The 12,303-nt window shown below is 41.4% G+C and overlaps 2 protein-coding genes across 9 annotated transcripts in view; one reads left to right on the top strand and one right to left on the bottom strand.

Moving 5' to 3' along the window:
- Nucleotides 1-12,303, top strand: part of thsd7ab (thrombospondin, type I, domain containing 7Ab) — a 209,664-nt gene that overhangs the window by 86,371 nt on the left and 110,990 nt on the right. For all 8 annotated transcript variants that reach the window (XM_026184247.1, XM_026184253.1, XM_026184250.1 and 5 more), the window contains exon 4: nucleotides 827-1,011. In XM_026184247.1, coding sequence (XP_026040032.1) covers nucleotides 827-1,011 — 185 coding nt within the window. The remainder of the gene's footprint in view (nucleotides 1-826; nucleotides 1,012-12,303) is intronic.
- On the bottom strand, nucleotides 2,830-7,530 carry LOC113031813 (uncharacterized protein K02A2.6-like). Its single transcript, XM_026184254.1, has one exon. It carries the CDS (start codon nucleotides 7,068-7,070, stop codon nucleotides 3,129-3,131), a length of 3,942 nt encoding a protein of 1,313 aa, XP_026040039.1. The 5' UTR covers nucleotides 7,071-7,530; the 3' UTR covers nucleotides 2,830-3,128.

Below are 12,303 nucleotides of genomic sequence, written 5' to 3' on the forward strand. Positions count from 1 at the left end.
GTGAGACAGCATATTGAGATAGATTAGTTTAAGTGCTTGGGCTGGTGCCAGACACAAAGTAAAGACAAATGGATGGAGACTGTAAGGATATTATAATTCCAGAAAATTACACACACCCATACATTAAAACATTAAAAGCATTCTCACAGATGGTTCAGCATATATCAACTTATAATTGTGTGTGATCCTAATCCCATCCTGAATGTTTCTGTTGGGGATATGTACAACTAGCGGACTAGACAATTAAATGGTGGCTTCATCTGCGAGTTGACCCCAGATACAGTGGTCAGCTAGACAAACTTTTTATTCCTTATTAATTTACAAATATACATGCCTGTTAACTCTTGTTTTAAAGAGGACTGCAGAGGACAACACTCTTTTCTTTCTCTGACAAGTTGTAAACAAGCAGGCTTTATCAAACAGGCTGTATCAAAGTTTAATCTCTTGACTTGATCAATACAGGACCACAAGAAAGAAAGCTGCTAGTGCAAGCAATGTTTGTGTTAGCCACATTCAAAAAATGTATTTACATTATTTCAACAGTTTATTAAGCAACTTATCGTTGTCCAACACTGATGTGTCTGAAAATCTAGTAGGTTTTCAGAGACACAGCTATAAAATGATGCTTCACATCCTTGTAAAGGCTGCATAGTAAACTGAGGAGTGTAGACAACATTGGTTATAAACATCAAGTGCATATTTATGTTGTAAAGTGATGTCTGCAAGATTGTAAATATGCTTATCTTGCATTACATTACATGCATTACTCGCATGGTTGGTTCTCTCACTGTTGCCCATCGTTCCATGTTCTATGTTCACGTTGTAGTTACACCTGGAGAACCACAGAGTGGAGCGACTGTCGGGTTGACACATTGCTGAGCCAACAAGACCGTCGACGTAGCAACCTGACAGGGCTTTGTGGAGGAGGCTTACAGACGAGAGAAGTGTACTGTGTTCAAGCCAACGCTGAGCTTCTAAAATACCTCAACGACCTTCGAGAAAAGGACAAAGGTAAAGTTAAGAGTGTTCCTAAAGACCCTGTTGTGTATGTATATTAACTTTTGAGTTAGTACCTGATATCAAGATGTCATATACTGTATGATTTAGAAATTTTAAAATGTGTAATCTAATTTGATGGCTGATGGTTGCATCCTTCAGTACCTGATTCCGGGCCCGATTTGTATCATTGCTAGCCTAGAGTTAATTGTAATTGATCAGGTACTGGCCATTTAGAAAATGATTGCTGGAAGTGAAATTAGTCATAATTTCACCCAGTTACTTGCCATAGTTGCTAGCAGATTACTGTGCTTGCCCATAGTTTGCGTGAAAGATCCCAATTTTCAGTAAAATTATGAAGAATTTCTGTTCTTTGTTATGTTCATTCAGTCACAGTGGGCTACTGACAGTTTTTTGAGATGTTAATGTTCCCTTACCTCAGTGGCTCTCGAAATGTGGGGTATAAGAGATGGGCTTGGTCACTGTGACCTCACACACTGATTACTGAAGTCCCAGCGTGAAGCCTTGAGCTGAGCCTTACCGTCCTTTGGGACCACGTCTTACGAAATTGTCCTCATAGTGCATTCAAAAAGACTCATCCTAGTGACGGAGACCATGATTGTTGCCATTAAAAGTTACAGTTACAGTTAAAGTTAAAGTGTTACCACTTGTGCTTGTTGGTTATATTTTATAGTTTGTGTAGTCTGCTTCATCCACTTCAGAATGTGTTATGTTCTCTTATAACTTAACTGGTAAGTAACAACGCCTTCTTTAGTCGTAGGAATTTACTTTAATAACCAGTCTAAGGAAAACAAGGCGCAGGCATATCAATGCGCGCATACACCACACTAGGGCTGGGCGATATATCGAGTTTTTTTTAAAATATCGATATATTTTCATACGAGATATAAGATGTGACAATATCGTTTATATCGATATAGCCTATGTTATGTTATAATTATACTTGTGGGGCCGCAGGTTTGCCTCTCTTTCGTCCACTTTTGTCTCTACGCAACATTACTCGGCCTCGCCTCTCCTTCACTGAACACAACTCCCCCTCCCCCATAGCTTCACCTGCAGGCAATGACAAGATGAAAGCGGAAAATCTCCGTTAGCGAGTTACCGCGGATCGTCCCGTGCGTGGGGCTGGACGGCGTCAACGTGTTAGCGAGCTAACCACGCTAACGAGCTAACCGCGCTAACGACATGCAGCCCGGAGGAGCTGCACGGCCTAAAATCCTTTCATTTTCTCAAAACTCGACAGTGCGCCTTATGTATGAATTCTGGTTGTGCTTACTGACCGCGAACCGATTTTATGTGGTACACAGCGCTCAGCAATCTGTCAAAAAATGTTTTAATATGACTTTGCTACGGAGCTGCACTGCTTGATGGGTTGTCGGAGGATTACGGCTACCGGGGAGGAGCCTCGCGGAGTGATACGTACTGTGCTTCAACGTAATATTACCGTACTGTGTGTGTATAAGGACCACAAATGGCACCTGTTCAGAGACGTGGTGCAGCTGTGAAATCTGTCTCTTTGTTATTATGCTCAGCGTCTATTAGTTTACATTTTGACTGCACAATTGTGAGCTTTTTGTTATGCACAAAAACAACATTGTTTTCTTTTATTTATGGACCATGATTATTTAATAAATGCTGATAATTTATTTTTAAGTAATTTCTTCATGTACATCTACGCTGTATGTAAATAAAAGTGCCCGTGTGACATCTGGGACACAGTGTGACTAAGAACTCTCTTTTTGTTCTTAACTTATGGCTTTTTAAAAAAAAAATCGAGATATATATCTTATATCGCCATCCAGCTAAAAAATATCGAGATATGAATTTTGGGTCATATCGCCCAGCCCTACACCACACTTTGTGTTCTACACTCAATAACAGAAAGTAGTGCCACAAACTATAAACTGATTTTACTAAATACATAACAGTTCCTCCCATCCAACCTTGATGAACACAATAGGTACCAAACAATCAAAATATTTCAGATAATGTTGTAAACCAATAATTTAACTTGAACTGAAATATGACACCTACTCAGTAATTTACAACATGTAGGTAGGTTGTTTCCTCTTAAACATTTGAACTGCTTTCTTACAGAATTAACGTGAAACCTATAAGTTCAGTCTCTGAGGTGCTCTGCGATTTCTCTCAGGGTACCGTCTGCCTATTTGGTCAGACTCCATAGTGCTCTGTGTGGTAAGTTCAGGTGTGTGAGCATCGGTAGCTTCACGTAAATCCTGAACCTCAGGTGGTGGAGCGAGGGCAAACTCTTCTGAATCTTGGTGTGTAGATGTGCTCTCAGGTGGCTGTGGAACCATGTGGCTTTCCGCATCTACAATCTGATCAACATGTCTACGCCAGACTAAGTTGGCTCCAACATCTACAGTATATGTCAGTGGTCCGGTCCGTGACAGGATCGTGCCAGGCTGCCATTTCTGACTTGGGTCTCTGTAGTCCCTGGCGAGAACTTTTTGTCCGGCATTGAAGAATCTAGTTTTGTTTCTTGTTGCGTCCACCATGGAAGACTGTTTGTCTTGGACATTCTTGCGAATGTCTGGTTTCAGCAAATCTAGACGTGATCTCAGATTTCGTCCCATGAAGAGCATTGCAGGTGTGTGTCCAGTTGTTGCATGGGTGGCGTTCCTGTAAGCCAGTAAGAAATTGTCTATTTTCTGTTGTAGCGGCTTCCCCTCTGTGCGACTGGCTTTCATTGACCGCTTGAAGGACTGAATGAACCGTTCGGCTTGTCCATTTGTTGCAGGATGATGGGGAGCTGAAGTGATATGTCGTATGCCGTTACTCCGAAGGAAACACTGGAACTCCTCTCCAGTAAACTGACGACCATTGTCACTTACGAGCTGTTGTGGCAGACCTGTGCGTGCAAACAGTGACCGAAGGCTATTGATCGTGCTGGCAGCTGTTGCTTGCTTTACGGGGAAGATTTCTGGCCATTTTGAGTGAGCATCAACCACAACTAGGAACATTTGGTCCATAAATGGGCCAGCATAGTCTATATGGATGCGTTGCCATGGAGCGGATGGCCACTCCCACGCGTGTACAGGTGCTGTTTGAGGTTGACGCAGCGTCTGCTGACAACCAGTGCAGGATTTTGCCATGTTCTCTATTTCACAGTCAAGGCCTGGCCACCAAACATAGCTTCTAGCAAGAGATTTCATCTTAACCACACCTAAATGTCCAATGTGCAGTGAGTCCAGTACCGTTGTACGTAGTTTGGGTGGCAGGATGACACGAGTTCCCCACATAACACATCCTTGGCAAACGGATAGTTGGTCTTTGCGGGTGGAGTACGCAGAGAACTGAGTGTCAGTGCAGGACGGCCAACCATTCACAGTAAAATCGTATACTTTGGACAAGATTGTGTCTCGGCTCGTTTCCCTTTTCACCTGAGCACTTGTGACAGGTAGGGGTTCCATTTGTGTAACGTGAAACACAGTAGCTGGATCAGTCAGTTCTTCAGTGGGTTGCATGTGTGGAAGACGTGAAAGTCCATCTGCATTTCCATGTAACTTTGTCCCTTTGAACTCAATGGTGTAGGTGTGTGCACCTAGGAACAAGGCCCATCGCTGCAAGCGTGCCGCAGCCATGGTTGGAATACCTTTCTGAGGGTTAAAGATGGACACCAGCGGTCGGTGGTCTGTGATCAGGGTGAAGTGTCGCCCATATAAATACTGATTAAACTTCTTCACGCCCCACACTAGACTGAGTGCTTCTCTGTCTATCTGCGCATAGTTGCGTTCGGCTGCATTTAGGGACCTTGAAGCAAAGGCAACTGGGCGTTCCGATCCATCAGGCATTTTGTGAGATAGCACAGCACCAATGCCATATGGTGAGGCATCACAGGCGAGGCGAAGTGGTAGATTGGAGTCAAAGTGTGTCAGAACCTCCTCTGATGTAATGAGCTGCTTAGCGCCATTAAATGCCTCTTCACAGTTTTTTGTCCATTTCCATTTGACATTTTGTTGCAGCAGAGAGTTCAGCGGGTGCAGAACTGTTGAAAGGTTTGGTAGAAACTTGTGGTAATAATTAATTAAGCCCAAGAAAGAGCGCAGCTGACTCACATTTTTAGGTTCTGGTGCCTTCAGGACTGCTTCAACTTTGTCCTTGGTTTTGTGGAGCCCATGTCTGTCGATCTTGTGTCCACAATACTCAATGGCATCCTTAAAGAACTCACATTTGTTTTTGTTTGCCCTCAGTCCATATTTTTCTAGCCTGGCCAGGACTGCTGTTAGGTTAGCCAGATGAGTCTCCTCATCAACACCAGTGACGATTATGTCATCCAGAAAACACTGTGTTCCTGGAATGTCTTGTAGGACCTGATCCATGGCACGTTGCCATACTGCTGGGGCACTGGCAATACCAAATACCAGTCTGTTGTACTGATATAGGCCTTTGTGAGTGTTTATTACCAGATATTTTCTGGATGTCTCTTCTACTTCCATCTGGAGATAAGCCTGGGCAAGGTCAATTTTTGAAAAGTGTTTGCCACCTGCTACTGCTGTGAATATGTCTTCTATCCGTGGAAGTGGGTATTGATCTATGCGGAGAACTGGGTTCACTGAAACCTTAAAATCACCACAGATCCTCACACTGTCACTTGCTTTCTTGCTTACTGATACTATTGGTGTAGCCCAATCTGACCATTCCACCTTGGTGAGTATTCCTTGCTCTTCCAAGCGTTGAAGCTCTGCTTCAACTTTAGGGCGTAGAGCATAAGGTACAGGGCGTGCCTTGTGGAATCTTGGTTTTGCATTGTCCTCTAGTATGATCTGTGCTTTAATATTTTTCAGGGTGCCGATTCCATCTTTGAACACCTGGGCATGGTTATTAAGGATCTGTTTCAGTCTTTCATCTACAGAATTTGCACTCCGGCCTCGTTCCAGTCTCATTGACTTTATTTCTTTCCAGTTGAGGCGGATGTGTTTCAACCAGTCACGCCCAAATAATGGCACACCTCCATTTTTCAGAACATAAAGTTCCAGGTTGCATTTCTTTTTCTCATATTCCACTTTCACTTTTAGTTTTCCCAGAGGAGTTATTCTTTCACCTGTGTACGTTTTCAGTTTCACCGAGGTGTGCTTCAGTTTCAGATTGGGGAATTTGCTTCTATAATCTTCATATGAAATCAGTGAGAGAGCAGACCCGGTGTCCAGTTCCATCTGTAACTCAATCCCTTGTATTTTAGGTGTGAGCCATATTGCATCGTTATCTTTCTCTTGCATTGTGTACAGTTCCAGGCATGCCAAATCCTCCTCAGAATCAGTTGGCTCTGACTCGTTTACTTCATGCAGCTTTCTGTCTCTTTTCCACATTTTGTTTTTCTTTTTATCATACTGCTTTGATTTACACATTTTCTGTATATGCCCCTTTTTGTTACATTGCAGGCATTCTTTCTCTTTAAACCAGCAATTAGCAGCGTCATGTGACTTCTTGCCGCATCTGAAGCACATCGGTAATTTGTTATTGCGCTGCGGATATATTTTGTTTACAGAACACGGCTCCGTGCCTTTTCCCTGAAGCTCTCCGGCATCTTTTGCTGCTGTCTCCATCGATATCGCTATCTCTAATGCACGGTGCAAAGTGAGGTTATCCTCTGTGAGAAGTCGTTTCTGTGTGCCTTCATTGTTCATGCCGCAGACGAAACGGTCTCTCAGCGCATCTGACAGCCCCTCCCCGAACTGACAGTGTTCCGACAGCCGCCGGAGTTCCGCGATGTACTCCGATGTGGACTCATTCTTTAGTTGATTTCGTTTATGAAATCGGAAACGTTCGGCTATAACCAGTGGCTTCGGTTGGAAATGTTTTTGGAGCACTTCTGTGATCTCCTTGAAACTTTTGTCAGCTGGTTTGATCGGTGTGATGAGGCTGCGCAACAAGTTGTATGTTTTCGCTCCCATCACACTCAGTAACACAGCAACTTTCCTCTCGTCCTCTACTTTATTAGCTCGACAATACTGTTCAACTCTCTCTACGTATGTTGTCCAATCCTCTGTGCCATTATCGAAAACGTCCATTTGTCCAACGCCTCCTGACATTTTTCGGTATTTTTATAAGCGTCCTTCACTTAAAATAATTGATGTTACTCACGTCCTCTCTTTAGCCAGGCAGGTGAGCTAGCATCCACACGGAGGGTTAGTTGTTTTGGCCCTAACCGTTTTTCGTGTCTTTTTGGCCACTTTCACAAGGATTTCCCCCTCTCTGTCGTCCAATGCACATCGGGGATCCGTTTTAATCCTCGTCGCCAGTCTGTTATGTTCTCTTATAACTTAACTGGTAAGTAACAACGCCTTCTTTAGTCGTAGGAATTTACTTTAATAACCAGTCTAAGGAAAACAAGGCGCAGGCATATCAATGCGCGCATACACCACACTTTGTGTTCTACACTCAATAACAGAAAGTAGTGCCACAAACTATAAACTGATTTTACTAAATACATAACAGAATGTAACAGGGAAAGGGGGGCACAAAGAAATACTTTCTTATTTTCATTTAAAATGTCTGGCTGTTATTAAATAATTATCTGAATCTTACAACCAAAGCTGTCATCTAAACGTATAGAAATCATACATTTACCAACAAGACTGTACATCACTGTCACAACAGCGTTTGTTTTCATTCAAAGGCTTTATGGCTTTAATACCTGGGGGGCCGGTCTTTAGTCAAAATGCCCGGGCTGTTTTCTTTTGTCCCAGTCCAGCCCTGGGCACGACACGCGGTGAATTAATTTGAGAAGGTGCATCAAAAAATAAATGGCCGCGCCAGCGGTGCACATCGCAAATCAGCTCACATAGACACATTAGTTGTGCCTCTTCTTAATGACAGTATCTTAGCTAACAACCCCAACTACCAGATTCAACTTGTAATTGGCTAAAAATAACTTAGCCTACTGGTGAGAGGGACGTTGTTAGCTTTCCACATTCCGACACTTCAAAAGCTTCAGGAGCTGTCCGCTCAGCACAGCATCAGCACCACGGAAATACACGGATACATCCGTAGACTTGAGACACAATGCGTTTTCGGGACTTTCAGGTGTGTGGAACAATGTTTTATTTTCTGATCAAACCAGAAATCTTTAATGAGCAGCTAGATTTGTCTTAATTCCAGTTAATGCGACATCAAAGCAGCTGGAATCCACAGCTGTGCGTGTTCACGGAGCTGCATGTTCACCTGCTGGACATCACTACCTGACAAGTTTAACTGTCTTCAGAACATTGCAGAGGCCTTATTGACAGTATTTGGCTCTACATGTCTGCGTGAGCAGATTTTCTCTCACATGAGTGTCCTCGGGTAGCCGTCTGAATGTTGGACGCTCGGAGACCTGTGTCTCTGAGTGGGAGACTAGAGATCACATTAACATGTGTATCTCTGTATTAACAAACATGCCATATTGGCTTAGTTTATTTTTCTTATCATTGTTGTGAGGAGACCATAAATAGCATTTGTATTTTCTGTTGTACAGCTCATTTGCTGTTATGGATAAAAAGTGTCTTTTTTTGTTTCAAAATAGCTGATAACTATTCGCTGATAGCTGCCAACATCTGCAAACAAATATAATTCTATAAAGTGGTTCTATATAGTGTGTAACTGTTCATATAGAGTGTTATTAAATTTATTGCTAATACAATCATATGGCACACTGACTTTGAGGAAATTTTAAATGGCACTCGCCATCAGAAAGGTTGCCTACCCCTGATGTAGTGACTTTACCTCATTTCACAGCTTGTTAATACTGGTAACCTTTTCTTCACATACAACCAGCAACAAGCATTTTAGCATGTCTCTCAGCACAGCTTTTTTTTAAGCTGAAATAAAAGTTGGAGCTGTAGCACTTCTATGATTCTCCACCTTAATGGGCCACCAGTGTTGCAGACCTTCTCACCTAACAAGTGCTTCTTAAAATATGAAGTAGATCTCTTTACAAGTGTCAGATACTTACTATCATCCAGCTACAACATGATTTGACTGTGATGTTGTTCATGTCCTCTTCACCCACAAATTCAAAATTGTGCACACCTCCACAGACTAAAAGCTTTCTTCTCTGCAATCCTGCCAGCTGAGCTGCACTTGATGCTAGTATGTAGCGACTCATAAACGACAGAATGCAAAACAAATATGGAGGAGATTTTTTTCACAACAAATACAGTAAAATGTAACAGTAACTGAAAAGGGGTAAATAACGCAAATCTAAGTATACGAACCTGAATGCACTAAGGAGTTACTCTGGAATGTGTTAACCTCAAGACTCTTACTGATTTACTGAATAATGTGGGATGTGATGGATTGACTGTTTTGGGCTCTGAAGGGGGACGTGCCCCTATATTACTTAAAGACAGTCCCAGTGACTTTCAAAGAGTGAGCTTTTGGATTTAGAAAAAGAAGACATCACTAACATTGGATTAGGACTCTCGGAACTGCAGAGAAAAAGTCAAATTGTTAATAAAATATGCTCTTTATCATATTTTATGTTCTTGTCAAAGTCCAGTTTTTGTATTAATGTGTAAGGTTTCCTCTTTGAGGCCAGTGAGTCATTCAGTTTTCAACCTTTTTTTTGTCTGTTGTCTGAATCAACCGAACGGACATATACTGGAATCAGCAACCCATGACGGTGCACAGAGTTTGTCTGTGTCACGGCTCAGCCTCTGACTCATCTGACAGAGCAGCAACTCAATTTTTCTCCATTTTTCTCTGTCACTTTCACACAGAATGGGAGGTAAAAAATATATATCTTTCTTGCTGCATCTCTGTATGTTTATTAATAGAATCAGGTCCTCTTTTCTTCAAGATTCTGTAGGTTTTATCTTGTGAATTTGGACCTTCACTTCATTTTCATGCTCTTAAAAGCATTTTTTAAAAATCTACATTGACGTGATGTGTAGTCATAGCAAGTAACATAGCTTTTCTCTGCATACTGTTAAAATGTTGCAAACATGACTTCAGAACTTGTTATTCTACATTAATTATGGGAATACAAAATATACAACATCTTAAACAGTACTGTAATTTATTGTTATTTGTGAATACAGCAGAATGCTAAAAATGCTGTATTTTTGTGTAGTGTTACGAGCTTATGCAAAGGTGTGATGTCCATCATCCTTCATTCCCTCAAAAAATCCAAAGAATTGCGATTACTCAAACACAGCACTCTAGCACTGGTCAAATGTTAGTGAAATATGCATACAACATTAACCTCATGGGTCTTCACCAAACTGTCCTCAGGGTCAAGGTCATATTTGTCATTTTAATAGGGACTTTTCCTTCTAGAAGACCGGCCAGATTTGAATGAAACAGCATTAATTCCCCTGGATAAAACGGAGCCTTCTCAGTGGATTTTAATTCTCATTAGTTTAACAAATGACAGCAAAGCATAACTTACTTTCTGTGCTTCAAACATTACAAGAATCTGTGAATTGTGATGGACCATGAGGTGGGTGAGTTATTACATCACTGATGTTCTAATTTTCTTTTTCATTTCAGTTAAAGCTCCGTTTCATTTTGTAGCTTGAGTCCTTCCATAACTCATCTCAGCAAAATCATGTTGCTTGAAGTCCTAACATTTCATTGAAGCTTGAAGAGGTTGTTTTTATAGATAAAGTCTACAGTACTTTAGTGTAATATGAGTATAGTTCATAGTACAATTTAAGTCTAAGGATACTACAAGAGGAATACTGAAACAGCAGCGTAATGCCTTGCACCACCACACAGTGGTTGGCACTGTAAGCAAGAAGGTTCAGGCTGGAATTTACATGTTTTCCGTGTGCCTGGTGAGATTTCATCCCACAGTTCAAGAACATCCTTTTTAATTAATGGCTGTTTTCAAATTGGCTGTAGTTGTGGGTGTTGGATCAATAAAGTGCTTAGAGTGTATAGCATAAAGCACTATGTGAAGGTAAATGTGTCCTGTTGTGTAAAGCACTTTGAGTGATAAGTGGGATGAGAGAAGTGCTACTGTATGTAAATTACTCTCAATTTCCATGAAAAGTATGATGTTGTAAAGCTTGTACTCTATGCCACACAGTATCATGACAGTTCTGTTGTGGTATCTGATCACTGGATGAGAACATAAGTACACTCTGCATATACTGTGGCTGTCATGCAGAAACTTCCAACTTGTTGCTCAGTTTCAAAATCCAGATTTTCTGCAGGTTTTTGAATGATTTGTAAAGGCTGCCAGGCTTTTAAGTTTATCTACTTGAAACCAGTTAGAAAAATTGATCATTAGAAACATGCTCACTCTTTTATGCACCAAGCTGAGGTGTAGACTTGGTGTACATTTGCAAGTTTTATTACACTGCATGTTTAATCTGTGTGCATTAAAGTTAAATTAACTCTTTAGCAATAACCCACTACTCTGTCTCTCGCTACCTTTTTCAAGTGTTTTTATTTTGTTGTGTTGTTTTTGTGGCCTGCTCTTCAATTATACAAACCTTATATAGTTAATTTGTCAAAGAAATCTAATTTTGTCAAGAGCGCATATTGATCTCGGGAGGCTGTCGACCATCTTTCCTCTATAGCGTAGCCACAGCTGCATACATCAGATACTACACCATCACACAGCCTGAAACAAATCAGTCTCAAGGGTAACTCAAATAGATTTGATCAAGCACTGTTACGTGACACTCTTGCATCCTCCAATCCCCACACACAGTGTATAAGAGCTGCAGGCCCTTGGTGGGTTGGTAGCAGATAATTGCATATCATGTGCTTGCAGCAGCCAACATGTTGATTCGGTTCACGTCCAATATTATGCCACAATGTTTTATTTTTATTAATACCTGTTGTAGTATTTTCTTTTCATCAGCTCGTCACGTAAACATTTTATACAGCCTTTTACTGGCTGCCTCTCCCTTTATATCAGGGATTTGTCTGGTCCTGTGACCTGCTTTGACTTGTCAGTGGACACAAGTGTAAAGGCCTCGATTTCTGACACTCGTCAAGCCAGCTTAGAGTCAAAGCTGCCCTCTTAAGGAAGGTGTTAAAGACATTAGTTGAAACTAAGCTTATGGAGCTCAACCATACTGATCACATGAGAGCAAGTGACAAAGTTTAGGAGGAAGTGAGGTGCTCAATTGCAACTGGTGTCAAAAAGGGAGAGATGATCTTCTCTTGCAACCAGCTGGAGGAAGTTAAGAGGAAATAATATGAGCATTACTCGTATCTCTCAAACTACTGGCTCACATGGAAGAGAAGCAGTGATGAAAAGAAAAATGGAAAGATTATGATTTAAAAAATGGGATGAAACAACCAAGTCTAGGCACTGTTTTTCAGGTG

The sequence above is a fragment of the Astatotilapia calliptera genome, chromosome 11 (assembly GCF_900246225.1).
Source record: "Astatotilapia calliptera chromosome 11, fAstCal1.2, whole genome shotgun sequence".
NCBI classification, from domain to species: domain Eukaryota; kingdom Metazoa; phylum Chordata; class Actinopteri; order Cichliformes; family Cichlidae; genus Astatotilapia; species Astatotilapia calliptera.